Source organism: Colossoma macropomum, unplaced genomic scaffold (assembly GCF_904425465.1).
Source record: "Colossoma macropomum unplaced genomic scaffold, Colossoma_macropomum, whole genome shotgun sequence".
Lineage (NCBI taxonomy): Eukaryota > Metazoa > Chordata > Actinopteri > Characiformes > Serrasalmidae > Colossoma > Colossoma macropomum.
The window spans coordinates 29,828,495-29,846,422 of record NW_023494791.1 but is presented as its reverse complement, the minus strand read 5'-3'; the positions used below and the strand labels follow the sequence as shown (position 1 = coordinate 29,846,422).

The 17,928-nt window shown below is 38.1% G+C and overlaps 1 protein-coding gene across 1 annotated transcript; it reads left to right on the top strand.

Moving 5' to 3' along the window:
* Positions 1–1,802: 1,802 nt before the first annotated feature.
* On the top strand, positions 1,803–16,772 carry snapc3 (small nuclear RNA activating complex, polypeptide 3). Its single transcript, XM_036574814.1, has 9 exons — positions 1,803–2,037; positions 2,953–3,036; positions 3,480–3,561; positions 4,261–4,365; positions 5,473–5,622; positions 6,634–6,716; positions 7,967–8,125; positions 10,486–10,593; positions 11,352–16,772. Exons 1-9 carry the CDS (start codon positions 1,817–1,819, stop codon positions 11,497–11,499), a joined length of 1,140 nt encoding a protein of 379 aa, XP_036430707.1. The 5' UTR covers positions 1,803–1,816; the 3' UTR covers positions 11,500–16,772.
* The last annotated feature ends 1,156 nt before the right edge of the window (positions 16,773–17,928 follow it).

Here is a 17,928-nt window from a genome sequence, read left to right as displayed (position 1 = left end):
AGGTTATTGTGTATCCTTGTAAGACGGGGGCTCTAGGCAGCCGGCTACCTTTGCACAGAGCAAAGAACACAACTGCATTAAGGTGAAAGATAAAATCTGCAACCTCATATTGAACTTTATGACTCGACAGTAATAATTCTACTTTATCAGACTTTAGTTGAATGAATCTATGGTCATCTGCAATCTTCCACAGCATGCAACTATGTCACTAAATGTGGTGGGAACTGATATGTAATGAAGTATCATCAGCTTAAAAGTGAAAAGTAACATTGTGTTCATAAATTATGAGGCTAAATGTAAAGGGGGGGCAGTAAGGAGCCTTGTGAGATACCATATTGGTGGATGGCCCCTTGGAGAGATTGAGGGATCAAGTCAATGCAGCTGGACAACAGAAGCAGAAGTTGAAGGCGTTTGATTTGTTTATTTATTTATCAGGGATGATGCACATTAATCAGCATGAAATAAAGTCATGCTTTGTGTGATGTTATTAGCCAAAACGCAATAAAACATTTACACACAGACAAAGAGAACATTATAAGAAACAAGAAAATACCATGAAAAATTTAAACAAATGTAATGTATTGAAATTTAACATATTTACTTTTAAATAATGGAAAAATGCTGGACATAGCTTTTGAGTGTAAGAAGGAGCAATGAAATATTAAATGTTTAAAAAATAAAAAATTTAAATTTTATGCGGGTAAATATTTCATCAATATATGACAGCTGATGCTAATTGCCAAGAAAATCACTTTAGTCACTGCCTGCAAGTGGCTAGTTGCATGACATAGGTGATACGCATCAGATCTTGAATGGACGTAGATGAGACTGTGTAGAGACTGGTGTGTATGGCTTGGTTACACAATCATTTTCCAATGCTGGGTTGACATTAACTGGACCATGTGCACCGTGCACAGACTCTCAAACTTGGAAGTGAACATTATGTTAGGAGACTCAGAGACATGTTGTCATTCACACCATAGACCCATTTTAAAGACTGAGTAAGCGAATGTACTGTAACATTTTGAGAAGATACCTTTGTACTCTAAAACCCTGCTGAAGAAAAACAACACAGAGCAGAATAAATTCCATGCTGGTCTAGTGCTTGTTTAGCTGCTCATGCTGGGTAATCAGAATATTTCCTTTCATTGCTGCTGACCAGCACATCATCACAACGTATGCTGATCTATGCCAGTATTTTAAGCAGGAAACCCAATTCTGAGCTCAAACTACCAAACTGTTTAAATATTGCAGCATTTAAACACACTACACCACAACTGTTTATTATGCATCAGGAGATCTAAAATATTTCTTAAGAAAATACAGTGCTTTAAATTTACTTTAGGCAAAAGTCTATGTTACCTGAATAATATATATCACACCAACTCACTTTTGACAATGACTGTATAAGTAATATATTTTGATTTAATATACTCTTTATACTATTGAATATACTCACCTACGCATGGCTACACAGTATTTACCATAGACAATAAACATTTATTTTTATACATTTTGAGATAACATTTGCAGTATTTATGAATGTCTCTTCACGTGATAAATAGACTGCATTCAGACAAAATCCGGATAAATGACACGAAATACCGCTGTGACAGGTAAAGATGCTAAAATTCACTAAACAGGCGTAGTATTTAACAGACCATCCACTCGGCCTAGTCTGTCCTCGCCACACTCCAGCACAGCAGGTGGCGGTATGCACCTCTTCGCCGTTAATTCTACCAGAAGAAGAATGTGACGGGGTAAAACTCCAATTCCCAGGTAACCTTGCGCTGGTCACGTACGTCAACAGAGAAACATGGCGGAAGGCGGAGTGATGGAAAATGTGCCGGTTTATGAAAACGTCGACGTGAATACAAAACCTTTTCACATTGGCGCTTTCAGAAATCTGTGGCTAGAAGTACTGAAACCTGAACAGTACTCCTTCAGTCAAACGGAGCCCGCGGTGGAGGACGTGGAGTTTATGGAGGAGATGGGGGTCTCTGCGGAAACGCTGGAGGAGCTCAAAACGATCTGCAGGTAAACAGGAGAAAATAACGGAGAGTTTACCGTACAGCTGTGTTGGCTAACTGCATTAGCACTGACCTAAGGCTTCAATGGCTGACCTAAAGTGTAGATATGATGTTTAGTATTGGCATAAAACAAATATCCTCTCAGAGGACTCTAAAGAATCTAATGTAACACGGTTTCTGTTTGTTATAGTTGTGTACTGACATTCAGAAAGTTCAGAGCGCGGCTCAGAGTGTGAGGATCAGATTCCTCCTGTATGTTTTGCACATACGACTTTACTTTTTGTTTTCAAATATTTTCTGTTATTATGTCTAGTTATAATGTTTAGCAAGGGCACAAGTTAAGCTTTTTTTGTCTATTATTGTGTGTTTATCACTACCATATTAGTTTACTGTCTGATATGAGGCGTACACACTTAAAATAGATGGTTCTTCAAGGCTTCTTTAGTAAAGGCAGTAGTTCTCTATAGAGCCGTTTCACGCTTAAATGGTTCTTTACTTGGTTAAGTAGTTCTTAAGATTGATGGTGAATGTGTTGTGTATTGTTCTATGTAGTACCAAAAAGGGTTCTTGTATTGTTACGATGTCAAGCTTGTAACGATAGAAGAACCCTTTTTGGTGCTATGTAAAAGCATTTTCAAAAAGGTTCTATACACAACCAAATACAACACATTCGCTATTAATCTGAAAAACCACTTCACCATGCAAAGAACGATTTAGGTATGAAATGGTTCTATGTAGAACTTGTGGTTCTATATAGAACCATTACCTGTACTAAAAAAAACTCTGAAAATCTTTGTGTGTAGTTATGATGATTAGCATAAGACTTTTTTGTCTTTTATTGTGTATAGTTGTCAGTTTTAGCACTAGTATAACAATTTTCTAATTTTGAAGTATATTGTTTATGCCTTCTTCTGTTCTTCAGCACTGACTCCCTGCGGAGCCATCCAGCAGATGAAGCTCCAGATCCAGATGTTGTGCCTCCAGATCCAAAGTTGGCAACTTTAAAGTATGTTTTCACAAAGTCCAAGCCACGCAAGTGGCAAAAAGTGCTCAATCTAAAGCAGCACTTATACCTGTCTTACACTACGCCACATGTGTAAATGGCCAATTACTTGTCCACTGGCAAAAGTAAATGACTTCCAATTACAGTTTATCTTGTCCAGTGTATAGCTGGCATTACAGCCTAAAGCCTTACAGTGTTCACATAGATTGTCATTTCACTGAGCATATTTGCTCATTTAGTTCATGAGATACCAACTCCTTCATAAGCAATATGTATTTGTGCATTCTGCAGCGTTTAGCTACTGAACATGGCCCCATTCTTTGCTTTTTCTGTTAAAATAGAGTAGTTCTACTTTATTTATTTACATTAGCTATCTGCTTGCAGTGTAATCACTTGCCATGTCAGCAATATGTCAGGCAGTTGTGTTTTTCTTTCTCTTTCATCAGACTTCGGAAGAAGAAGCAAGATTATAAAAAGACTCTTGTACGGGAAAGCATTGGAAGACATGACATATATGCCAATGAAATGGTGCGTTGAATGAGCTTACATTAGTTGGTATGTAGTATGTGTTAATACATGCAGTGTGCACACAGTGATAAAGAAAAGTGAACTGACCTATGTAGAACCATGAGAACTATGCTGTTTAATACTGTTATTTAGAAAAGTCTGTATCTCGACACTGCGCTCAGTGGCCGCTTTATTGGAACCCACTACTTTGCATTCCCTCTCACTGGCCACTTTACAAGCTCACCTGCTATATAATCACCCACTGTAAAGGTGTTCACTTACAGACTGAAGCCCATCTATTGCCGCATTATCAGCCTCGCTTTACCACATTTGTCATTGATCAGTTCCTGACCATGGTACCGCTGTTGACCAGATATTGTTTGGGTGGCGGACCATTCTCAGCACAGTAGTGACACTGATATAGTAGTGTGTGTGGTGCTGGTACAAGTGTATCAGACACAGCGGTGTTGCTGGAGTTTTTACACACATCAGTATCACTGCTAGGTTGAGAGTGGACCATCACACAAAATATCCAGGCAAGAGCAGGTCAGAAGCTGACCACTGATGAAAGGCTAGAGGATTATTAACACATGTTGTGCATTATCAGATGGGCTACAGTGTCTAACTGTACACCAGCAAGGTATCTCTGCAAGGGAGAGGTTTCTAATAAAGTGGACAGTGGATGCATGACATTGATAGAAATACTTTCTGATGCCATAGGAGATGCTTGCTGTGGGCAGGAAGACTGACAACCCTCAGAACTCAGTACCTGAGGGGGAAATCATTTTAACTTTCAACATTGTGTATCCTGTCCTTTTTGAGCGGGTAAGAGGTTCCAAACACTCTAGTGAAAAAATTAAACAAATACAAAGAAAGCTTGACCAGTTTCAGGCAACACCTTCAGGTTGCACATAATAAAACATAACCAACTTGGTTGCAGATAAAGTATGAAATGGTTCTGTTATGTAGGACTGGCTTGAATAATTTGAATAGTGAAGTATTTATCAGTTTTCTTATTTAAAATTTGGATAACCCTTTAGACCTTAACAGATTTCTTGCACACATTTGTGGATTCCTGACTTAGTGGATTTCCTGAGTTAGAGGTTTATTTATGACTGTTTGTAAAGAAAACATTTCCATAAAGCCAGGAGAAAACGGCATTACGTTATGATGGTTATAATATTAAACTGTAAAGGAAATCATGTCAGTCCCAAGTAACCTTAGCTAAAAGCTGAACACAGCCTCACTTCTCCCTATGATTGCGCAAGTCCCCCTTTGCTTTGAAAGACTAAAGAAAGAAAGAGTCAGTGAAAGATGTTTAAACAAAGTAAGTATAAGCCAAATACACGTTTATTTGGTGATGGCTTTTCTGTTGAATGACATTTAGGATGTAGAAACTGAACCCTCAGTAACTCATTTAGCCTCCGTGGAGCTCAGAAACGGAGACAAAGATAACAGGCTAGCTAATGAGATGAAGCGATTCCTAAAAAGTTATGAATAGTTGTACATCTGAATTTAGAATAAAACATTGAAATAACTTGGTGAGTCCTTAGTCCTGAATGTCATTTATGTTAATCTATTGAAGTTTTTTGACTTGCAATGGAACTTCTAAAAGATTCTAAAAGATTTAGATCTTGAACTTACTTCTGTGTTGTCACTGCTGTCTATTTTCATAAACAATGAATTAACAGTTAAAAATAATAGTTAATTATGAAATATAAATACTATTGTTTAAAAGGCAGCATTGAGGACGAGTGTTTGAGTACTCATTCAGAAACATCAACAGGGATTCAAAGGTTGTAAGATGCTGTTTGGGACAGCCCTACTAATATGTTAGTCCTGTGCATCTTGTGCAAATTATTAATAGGAAAATTACTAATATGACAAGTCATTCCAAATGCTGATCTGGATCAACTGTTTGTCTGTCATCAGTTCAAGTATGTAAGGGCGTATCAGACTCTGCATGTGCTGGGCTCTCAGAAGCTGACCGAGCTGAGGGATGCTATCTGCTGTGTCAGTGACCTGCAGGTGTTTGGGGAATTCAGCAATACACCTGACATGGTGCCTCAGTTCATCAGCAAGGTTCAACTTCATCCCTTTATCTCATACTCAGTAACTTAAATTACATGTAACTAGCAGAAATATGAGTTTAGGGCTTTTCAGACATTCATCTACATTATTAAAGACGGTATACACTGAGTTCCAGTTTATTAGACATTCCTATGTTGTGCCAACACCTATTAGCCATTTTATCAGAAGCACCTTTTTATTTATCCTCACACCACCATAGGACCACCACTGACCAGATATTATGCACCAATAAATGGGCTGTAACTGTAAACCTAAGAAGTGTACCTATGTCCCATGTGTTAAACACAAGGCCCACGGGCCAGATCAGGACCGCCACACAATCCTATCCGCCCTGCAAAAGTATTTTAATTTTCAATTAATATTCGCCTCTTTCACAATGTGCTGCACTACAGTCCCCAGCATGCACTGCAATGCAATGTGCTCCAACTCTCCTACCCCAACAACAGTCTATGGGACAGCGGTTACACCCCAATTCTACACATTTCTGCGCAATTCCACACCAATCACATCACCCAAATGCATTTCAGTTGCAGTTCAATGGATATAAACACTTAACATTAGCTCAGCAGCTCAGAAATTGAGCCCAGGTATTAATGAACTTGCAGCAAAGAAAGGATGCCAGGTAACTAGTTCAAGCACGGTCTTAGTTTGAAAGACCGAGCACCTGGGGACATTCAAATTTTCAGTATTTGAAGTGTCCATGTAATATTTCAAGGTCTATTACAAATGTCTGTATTTTACTGTTTGTTTTTTTTCATATTTTGAATAAACGGTGGCCAGTTCATGTTACAGCACAACATTAATTCAAAATTAAATAAAAAAAAAATTTCTCTGGCCCACGGATTTGATGAGATTTTTAATTTGGCCCTTTTATACCCCTGACCTATGTGATAGGGTGTTTCTGATAAACAAGTATAGCTTATACAAGTTAGGACCTAATAAACTGGCAACTCCACACAGAGTTGGCAAACTGAAACATTTTTATTCCTCTTTATTTTGCAGGATCACTACAAATCTGCTTTCTTCTTCTTTGAAGGGACCTTTTTCAATGACATGCGGTTTCCAGAATGTCGGGATATCAGCAAGTAAGCCCACCAATTCCCACTCAATCAGCATTAAAGGTTAAAGTGGAGAAGTCAGCAGGAGATTATTACAGTGGTTGGGAAAAAAAAATGCGTTTAAAAAACATACAAACATGCAGTTGGAGATTATATTGTTTGAAAAATTTCAAAACAGCATTAGGCCTTTTATTAACTGTGTTTCATCAGAACCAGCCTTCAGCTCTGCATAAAACAACAACAGCGTAAGCGTGAGAAAATAGTAAACCTACCTTTTTAGGATTATCAAGGCAGTGAGCTAACAGCTGCTGCCTCAGGCTGGAGGTTGAGTTGTGAAAAGCAGAGATTTTGGCAGGTTTCAGGAGGCAGATTAGGCAGCTGATAATAATGCCGTTTACTTGTGTTCATTTGAAAACAAACAACCGTTTGGCTAAAGTATGTTCCTCATCTGTGCTTGTAATGTTGTCCTCTTTCTTTCACCACGAAATTCAAAATCTCTAAACTTAGCTCTGTTTTGATTGGCTTTCAGACTTGAATCTTTTAAATTTAACCATGCTCTCTTGCAGTTGGTTTATGAGCATGTTTTTATTCTGTAACTTTATTGAAAATTGAGGTAGTGAAATAAAAGTACTATATTACAAATGAACTAAAGTCCCATCATTTAATTCTACTCAAAAACTACTGTTAGAGAGAAAAATGTACTCAGTACTGAGTAAGTGTAAAGCTTACTTTCTATCTCTGTGTATCGATTTGTTCTTTCTGTACCTTGAAACACCATGGCCATGTAAAAAGAACAGACTGAGCAGTAAACCTCCAGTGGGTCAATAAAGGCATGAAAAGGGTCAGCTGTGGTCTCACAGAAAAATGCTTAAGACTTAATGCCTCTTAAGGTTTATGCTTTACTCAAATGTCAAAGGCATAAAGGGTGAGTCTTGTGAATAATGTGAGAAATCAATTTGAATATGCAGGATCCTGTTTAGGTCATGCTGTCTGTGTCTTTTCCCACAAATGCCAAGTACCACATCACAAGGCTTATCTGCTTGTGAAAAGTGTATGTTTATAGTTAGTTGGAGGCTTGTAGTCATACTGTAATTTCTGAAGTATTTTGATTAATTGATAAACTGGGATTGCTAGATAACCCATAGTTAATGCCATTTAAATGCAATACAACATGAAAGGCTACCATACTGAGTAGGGGGAAATGCAATACAACAAGAAAGGCTCCCTTACTGAGTAGGGGGAAGGGATTTTATGGATTTTTTTCCCCCTCTCTAAAGGACCACCCGTGACTGGGCAAAGAATAATGACTTCCCAGATTTTAAAACAGCAAAAATGGAGGACACAATTTTCTACGACCTGAGAATGAAGGTGGGCTATCCATACCTGTACTGTCACCAGGGCGACTGCGAGCATGTGGTCATTCTCACTGATATCAGGTAAAACTTTTGTCCTCTTTCTTTTAATCTGCACCAGATGTTCACATGAGATCCATGATGGTTCACATCTCAGTCATAATACTCATCTTTTAGTTTAAAAATGCAAATTTTGGGAGGTAAAATTATTATTTATGGGTCAGTCAAAAAGTCAGACAATTTTGACTAAAAGTTAACTAATCATCCCTTGAGGAAAACATTGGAGCATTTCCTCTCAAATCGCAGTAACGCATTATTGCTTTAACAAAACAGTGGCCAACATAAAATACACAATTTTTTAGTAAATCATTTATTATTAATAATAGTTGACATAAACAAGTATTTTGCCAAGAAATGTAGTTTCTTTAGAGTATGGCATCATTGCCAACGAACCATGGACTGCTGAATGAGGAGAGGAATGTTTGGTCGCCCTTCGTTGTATATTGCAGTCATTTCATGAACTTTTTTTTTCAAACTTTGTCATATAATAATGAACATAACATAGTAATGTTTAATGCAAAAACCTTCACTTTATAAGTACATTTTGGTCACCAAATTACCACCATGAGTATTGGCACCAAGCTGAAGGCACCCCTTTTCCTACGCTAGTGCTGAATCTCAAATGGCTCCTGCATCACAACAGTCCATAATATAGCTAAGAAATAGTCATTTAGGATTCAGCCACATCCATACTCACCAATTAGTGCACTATTCGGCTGTAGAAGCTAGAATTTCAAAACTTCCTTAGCACATTATTTAGAGAGCACAGAGCCATTTGAGATTCAGCATGGGTTTGATATTACTAAGGCAGATCTGACTGAAACACAGACATTTGGGGCGTGTAAGACGTTCAAGTGACATTCTTTAGTCTTGTATATTGCAGTTTTACAGTGAATCACGTCGTAAGTACTTGTGATATTAATAATGTAGTTGTTCAGCATGTTTGCTGACCAGCCTAGTTCTCATTAAAAATTAAGTTGTCAGCCCCTCAGTTTAAACAAAATGGGTTCTTACTGTAATACATTTGCACTTCCATGCAAACAGCATTAGAGTCAGAGATTTTTCCATTAACAGCACAAGGATGAGACGTGGTGAAGTAATACAGAATTCAGTGGTTGTGAGGCGGTTGTAGGTGTGCATATATTGTGTATTTTTTCAATGGGTTTGAATGCTGCTAATAACACACATTTTTGTGTTTTCCCTACTCTGCACACCTGACAACCCCACAAGGAGCTTGTTAATTGGTTTCAGAGACAAAGCTCAAAAGTGTGCATCATATGGGGCCAGGACAGTGATTAGGAATCCCTGCATTACTGTTACATAGGCTCTGTCTGAACCATAACAGAAGCTGCCTACTCATACAGTATTCTGATGCAGGCAGGCACCCAGTCATGTCCGAATCTAATATTTCTATAAAGTGCTGTCTGTGGAGGTTGGTCCATTTGGCTGTTCTTTGAAGGCAGTGTAGATGTGTTCTTTTTTGTGTTGCATATCCCAGAATCCTCTGTGTCCGCACTGATGAGGTTAAAAAAAAAGACACAAAACACCACCACTCAAGGTGGAAATAGTTATTAACATAATTATCCTCTTGGACCCCTTGAATATCTCAATCAGAATTCTGAGGGGTCTCTGAAAATAAACTTATGACGTTATGTTGTCCATTAGGGGGAAAAATACATGCTGAAATACAAATTCAGGCAAAGATAATTGTTTAGCTGCTTCATACACAATTAGCAAGCTTCTGTATTTGTGGTCTTCTTAACTAACTAGAGCTGCAGCACTGGTCTGCCTCAGGGTGGCGCTGTAGCAAATTAGTTCACCCTGTTGGTCCTTCATAGCCTAGCAACTGTAACTGTGCCCACAATACCTCTGAAAAAACTTTATAGTGTGCCACAGCCTATTTGTAAATCTGAAAAGTAGTCTAATTTTGCAAGAGTTTGGTGGAAAGAGTAAATTGTGATTTCTCAAATTGAAGACGGAAGAGGAGACGTGTAAGATCTCAGTTAATGTGTGGAAAAGCACATTGCCAAACTAGAAAATAGCACTTTCAGTAGAAGAATTGTCAAACCAAACATTTTGTTGGCATTGAAGCATCAGTGCTGATTTGGCACACGAGTTAGTAGCCAGCCAACATTGGACTCACCAAATAACAGGGGGTATTTCGCGCACTGCTGGCACCAGCACAGTGGACAGTGCTGCCTTCTAAGACACTGATTTATAAGACAGCACAGGCAGCAAGGCATCGAAACAGCTGTCTTCATTTTGTACCATAATAAAATTCTGGCTGTTATGGCTTTTAACATTGATAATTATACAACTTTGTTGTAGGGTTACATTAAATAATGACTATAAAATATAATTATGTTTTATTGTTGTTCTGTAAGGCTGGCCCACAGGGATGATTGCCTGGATGCAACGCTGTACCCGCTCGTGACTCACAAACACAGGGTCGTGACCCGGAAGTGCTGTGTGTGCCATCTGTATATCAGCAGGTTAGCATCATGGTTCCTCTTATAATTTTACAGTTTTCTGATACATTTCACTATTTAACTAAAGCTGTTGAGCAATAGGTCAGCAAAAATCAAAGACACAATCCCTGTTATAGTCTCTGGAGTGAGATTTCCCAGTTTAAAGGCTAGGAAAGCCCCCTGATTATGTATCTTGAAGGTGGGAGGACATTTTGATAAACTACAGCTACTTTGAGTGGATTTGGGGTTGGGCTGTTTTGAAATTTAAATTTTTTGCTGGCTTGAGAAGTGTGGCAGCTGTCTTTACTGATGGACAGCCAAATATCTTACTGCAGCCATATAACAGTAATACATGTCTTCAAATCATCATTACAATGAAGAGAATGGGTTACTTTAATGACAAAAATGACCCATCAGATGAGAAGGACAGCGAGCGAAAAGCTAAAGTTATCAAAGTATCTGTTACCTGTAGATCAGTGGCTAAGCTAGCAGTTAGTATTGGTTGACATGACAGCGTTTCCCAGTGGTAGGTATTATGTATTTGTGTGCATGCTGGGTATTGTAGTGAGAGAACATTGATGAGAGGAAACATGAAAAGAATATAAATTTGCAAATTGAGCTGTTGAGGCTGAGTAATGACAATGCTGCGCTACAGAATACTGCAGTAATGTAACAGATTCTGGAATCTGGAATTCCCCTTTAAATTTCAGACACCCTTGATTTTGGCAGATGTACAACATTTGGAGTAAGAGGGGAAACTGAATTTGCTTTTCTTGTGGCAGGTGGATAACAACAAATGACGCTCTTGCGCCGATGGACCCCTGTCTGTTCTGTGATCAGTGCTTCCGAAAGCTCCACTATGACGAAGATGGGAACAAACTGGGTGATTTCCAAGCGTATGTTTATGTTGACCCAGGAGCGCTCAACTGAACCCAGTTTAAAGGGGCAAATGTGAATGTAAATCTACTGCTGTGCAGTATTGTTTTTCCTTCTTTTTGTTGACTAAGAAGAAATGTTTTTTTGCTAACGATACCTTTCTTCCCAATTTAGATGTAGCGAATTGCCAACATAGCAGTTCTCTGTCTTATCTCAGGGTCAGGAAAAAAATAATTTCCATATGTTACAAAGCTCATTCTGAGAGAAAAAAGGCTTCATGTGATTCCTATACTGATAAAGCATCTCCTACTCATTCTTGTTTATTTTGTTTGTTTTTTTGTGTAATGTTTGAGTTGAATGTTTTGAGGATGTTTTCTAAAGTGAAATTAATCATGTAATTACACTATTTTCCTGCTCAGTTCTTCAATATAAATATTGATTGAATATTGAGTCTTAGAGCTGTAGTAGCTTGTATTCACTATCATCAGTTCTTACAATAGGTAGTGTATAAATTATGTGCAACAAAGGATACAGGATACCCGCAATGCACTGTGATGGATTTGTTACACAGTGATGAGCAAATCGGGCTAATGTGTACCATTTTATTTGCTAAAACATGAAATATATTCATTATAATATTGTTCTATGAAGTGCTACAATGTAGGGAATAGTGATTAGGGATTATTTCTGTTCCCAACAATAGTGTTGTGCTGCAATATAGGGAAAAGGGGACTGTAGCAACCTCAAATGTCTTGATTCTTTTGTAATTGTTTGATACGCACCTTCTCTGCATCATGTACTGGATTCAGTTCCCTCCAATCAGAAATATTTTGTCCCCTATAGCTGTCAGTTCACACCAGATATATAAACATTTCTTCTTTTGTTAGTCTGCATAACATGATCAGGTCACATGCAAAACTTGATTGATTAATTTTGCTCAAACAATGAACGGAATGAGCATTGTGACTTAATGTAGGTATTTGGTGGCCTTTGTGTTCTCTTTAATAGTGTAAATTATCCTGATTTTAAGGATTATTTCCAGTAAGTTTCAGGGCAGTAGCACCAGGATATAGCCTTAGGAAGGGGTCCGGATTGCTGGCTTAGGAGTGGCAGACGGCAGAAGAAAACTCTCATTACGCAGAAGTCAGTCTTGCCCCAGGCAGTTCACCCTTTAAGAGTCCTCTTGACACAGTGGTGCCAGGTAATTTAGGGTCTGCAGACCTTGATTACGTAGCTTAGATAAGGTGGCAACTGCAGGAGAGCAAAAATGTAATTGTGCCTCACTTCCAGGGCTCTGTTAAAGAGTGAAATGTGGTAAAATGGATTTCCATCTTATATGACTAGAGCAATCATGTGACTTCACTTAGTAACATATGTATACACACTTATATGCATAGTTTGTGTTTTCTATATGTGCTTGATCGATAAATTCTAGACCAGTGGTCACCAACCCCGGTACTGGAAATCTACAAGTCTAGTTCCAACCACAATCTGCCACACCTGATCCAGCTAATTAACTTATTCTGAAGTCCTTGATTGGCTGGAACAGATGCATTTGTGTTAGATAAGAGGGGTTAATATGTTCATGTTCAGGTTGGAATAAAACTGCGGTTTTAAAGTAGATCCACAGGAGAAGGGTGTGCGACCTCTGTTCAGTACAGTCTGAGTAATACAGTGAAAGGCACCAAGCTTTACTCAACATTGTAGGTTCCTGAATACAATATGGGGACTAGAGGAAGACTGCTAAGAATATGCTTGACTAGTGCTTGGGATGTGGTTGCTATTTGCTAATGAACTTAAATGGCTACTACGTTAAGGGCTATTAACATTTTCAAGATTATCTAACACTAAGTACCTTTCTATTACACCCTTGCCCTAAAGCTGAAGTTTGTCAGACATGCCTGGTCCCTGTCCTGGTCCACTTGGGTGTTTAAATTCAGGCCTTGAGGGCCAGTTTTTAGACCTGTATCTGTGGAGCAGGGATGCCCAGTCTTATCCATGAAGCGTCAGAGAGGCTGCAAGAGGCTGTAGTAGCAGCCCCCTTAAAGCCTGAATTTTGTTCATGATGTGCATTTTGCAGTGTGCCATATGCAGTGTTGGGGTAGTTATTCAAAAAGTAACCCATAGCATAATTACTAATTACTACTCTCAAACTGTGATGGGTTTGCTTACTACTTCCTGGAAAAGTAACAATTATCACTAACTCTGTTATGCTCTACAATCCAAAAACATATGTACCAACTGTACAAGGGAAAACCCCCCAAAAAATTGTATTAATAAGAAAGGCTTGTCACTATCCCTGCCTTCAAACAAGACATAGGTAGTTGCTGCTGTCAAAGATTGTGTGGCTTGATTGATATTGTGATGTGCTGGGTTCTCAGAAGAAACTCAGAGGAATCAAAGTTCTGGTCCATACTTGGCTTTACTTGAATTACTGAGATAAACACTCTGCTAGCTCTCGCCTCTTGAAGAACCTTCAAAATAAAACTCCTTGGCAGACTGAGTCTAACAAAATCATTTACTATGAAATAAATAGCCTAAAATAAGCAGGACCAACATTTCTTTAAGAGTAAATAAACAGAAACAGGCATGACTGACGCCACAATACATACTTTGGAAGTAGGATGACATTTGATGTTAACGTGTGTTATTTCCATTTTTAAGATAAAGTATATTTAATAAAGAATTCAGAAGAACACTGTCTCTACTGACTCGATATTACAAAATAAGCTGCATGTGGGTAGCTTAAAACAATCCTGCTGAAAAAAGGCCATTAAAGCCATTAGGTTTAGGTGGTTTTGCTTTCTAAGGGGAATTGGCTTTAAAGTCACAGATGTACAGTTGTATCAGGATCTACATGAGGGACTAGATAAAGATTTTAGGGGGCCCAGTGGCTGCAGGCCACCCTGCACAGTGGGCCCTAATGCCATTGCCCCTTCCCGTGTATGGCATATCATTTAGCATGATGTCACTGTGTATTTTACTCCTGGCTTAAAACGCCTTCCCATGTCCTAATATATGAATGCTTTTGTGTTCATCAGTGTGAATGAGAGAGACAGAATGAAGAAATAAATGTTCTCTGAGGCTGCAGTGTCCTCTCCAGCATTCTTAGATTTAGTGCTCTTCTCCTCAGGGCTGGAGTCTCCGTTCAAAACCCTGTTATCTGTGAAAACACACACACACACACCACTAAGACTCCCACACTTGCGTATTGCAGCTGTGAAATGTATTTGTCATGAAGGCTTGTGCATGTGATGCTGAGCATCAGAGGAATAAAAAGCTCCATCAATCTATAACGCTTCCCTTAACTGCTGTTGCGTCACAGTTCACACCCAAACTGCATATAAATCAGCTTACATTCCACAGCAAATCTCTCTTAAAGGTCAGCTCGGGTAGCGTGCGATCATTTGCGGAAATGGCCGCACCTACGTAAATGTGGTTCACACAGGAAAGGAAAAGAGTTGTTTTAGGAAATACTTCCAAACCATAAAGTTACAGGTATTAAATGTGTACTATATATTGAGCATTGGGTATGCTCCTAAAGATTACATGTATGTGCAATACTGTAGAAAAGTCTTAGGCACCTAAGTAAATTATTTTAAATGAATAATCTTGGCAGTAAGTCTGCTTATTCTTGTAAAAACACCACATCATTAGATACATCAGATTTGTTCAATTCCGTCAGCAGCAGACCAGATTTAACATAATGAAGTATTTATCAGTCCAATCAGGTGTTGGACAATAACTACAAATAATACTCGACAGTACTAGAAAATACTAATGATGAGAGGTTTGAATGAGGTTAAATGAACATTGACGTACATAAAATCACTACTTTTTGTATTTGTATCATTTGTATTTATTGTAATAGTGTTTTTTCAGAGCAAATAAATGCTTAGTGCCTAGATAAACAGCTTTCTAAATCTAATTTACTCAGGTGCCTAAAACTTTTTTAGCATTAATGTAAACATTCTGAAAAGTACCAGGTCACTCTTAGACAGAACACACCCTGGGTTAGATTGACATATTTCATATTGTCTAAATGCTGGGTTACGTTAATCCCATAAATGGGTTATTTTTATTCCAATACTTACAGTAATTCAGTTAGTACAGTAAGTAAAGAAAAAATACATTTTTACACAGTAGTTGGCGAGACCAGAGGCTAAATTTGGCAAGAACGATGACAAACACCAGACAAGTCCAGGTATAATACTATTGAGTCCTAGTCCATAGTAAATGAGAAAAAAATAGTCTGGAGGCTGCACCATAGTACTCAATCAATAACGGTCATCCCACTGTCAATTCAAATTTTTATTTTATTTATTTATTTTTTTTGGGTGATGGTTAGCACCACAAACAGTGCTCTATTGCTTTTCTTGGTTATCTTGCTGATGTTATATTGCTGATGTGTCACCTAACGAGCACAGTGATGGGGGAGGCGGGCAGCTTGGTTCAGCAGATGAGTGATTTATGACATATTGCCAAAAGTGTTCAGTGAGTGTCCAATACCACATGGCATGTATATAGTTGTCTGGTGTGTTTAATGAGCAGTGCGAGCAAATTTCAGTGTCTGCAAATCCCATTTTAGATCATTTTTGTATAAGGTGAAGGTTTTTGATTGTTGGGTCTGATTCAGATATTAATCTATACATTTTGGATAAGAGTTTACTTGAGGAAAGAATATTGAGGAAATCAGAAATTGGTGGGATGAGGGCTAATATATTTCCTTCGAATTTGTATTCGAGAAACTGGTTGTTCTCTATGCCACATGTCTGGGTTTACACGTGAGAAGGATGTGAAGTTACAGTTCTGAAAGATGTGATAGAAATGCGTAACATCTTTTTCTATCCATTTGTATCGATTTGGTATCTTTATAGTTGCTGGGAAGACAGGTTTGTGCCATATGAGTGTTTGGTGAGTGAAAGTATAGCGTTTGTGAGCTTGTGAAATCTCCACCAGGCTGTTAGAGTTGATGTTATTATTAGGCTTTTAAAACAAAGGTGGTGTTTGAGTGTTGGACTAAGAAAGGGTAAGTCTGAGATTTGAATTTCATTACTTACTTTCATTACTTCATTACTTGTTAGAATTTGTTCTACTTCTCTCCATGGTTTGTCTATCTGATTAGGTTTTATCCATTTGACTACATACTGTAGTTGATTGGCAAATAGATATTGCTGAAAGTTAGGGGCTTCGGGGCCTGCCTGAGGTTTAGGTTTTTATAATGTTGTTAGTTTAAGTCTAGGTGGCTTGTTTTTCCAATAAAACTTGGAGATAATGGAGCCAACCAGCTAGGGGGGAGGTTGAATAAGAATAATTGAACATAAGTAGTTCACTTTTGGTAATACTGTCCTTTTGATAGTAGATATTCTGCCTTTGAGGGATAGTGGAAAGTTCATCCGACATTGAAAGTTATCATTTATAGTTGTGAGTAACTGATTGAAATTAAGTTTGGGCAGCTCTGAGCTCAAAGTGTTTCTGCAGGTGCTGCTTGGTTACCTGCAGTGACCCTAGTTCATCCTGGGAAATCAGATACTTTGTTACATCCTAAAACACACACAAGATATTTATTCACATCAACCAAAAGAATTATGCAAGAACTATGAATGCATCGGTTCAGAAAGACCTTATCAGTTTAAATGGATCGACAGATTACTACTGAGAAACAACAGCACTCTTCAGTCTTTTCTAAAAGAGCTGAGGGCATGAACTGATACAAGCTGTTCCTTCATTACTGTGGGCTTCACTCAGCCCAGTTCACACTCATCAGATATGAGGCAAGATGGTTATAAAATGTTTTAAAGGCAGTTTGATTACTATAATAGTTTCAGAACTTTTGATCCTGGTGGTTGGAGCATTTGGCTGATCTCAATACACTGATTACAGTACTGATTACATTAACTGCAGTTTTAGCAACACACAGGCTAGTAGTAATGCTGAGTATTGGTTATGTACTATAGTGATAGTGTATAGTATTAGTGATCCACAGGCATAGTAGTGATTAGTATTAGTCATATACAGACTGTTAAAGTAATGCTTAGTGTTTGCAACGTTTAGTTTTAATAATATACTATAGTAATGAAGTGTAGTGTTAGTCATTTACACACTATAGTAGTAATGTTAACTCTTAGTGATAACATTACAGTGATACACAAAAGTAATGTGTAGTATTAGTGATCCACAGATTATATCAGCAATATGCAGTATTAGTGAAATACAGACTGTAGTAGTATTGTTTAGTAACGATGATGCACAGACTATACTATGATGAACAGACCACAGTAGTAATGTGAAGTGTTAATGATCCACAGACTATAGTTAATATCTCGGATAAGCTATATGGAGACTATAGTAGAAATGTTTAGTATTAGTGATATACAGACAATAGTAGTAATGTGTAGCATTAGTGATCCACAGACTATAGCAATAGTGATGTTAGTATTAGTGGTCCAGACTAATATTAGAGATACACACTCTATTAGACCA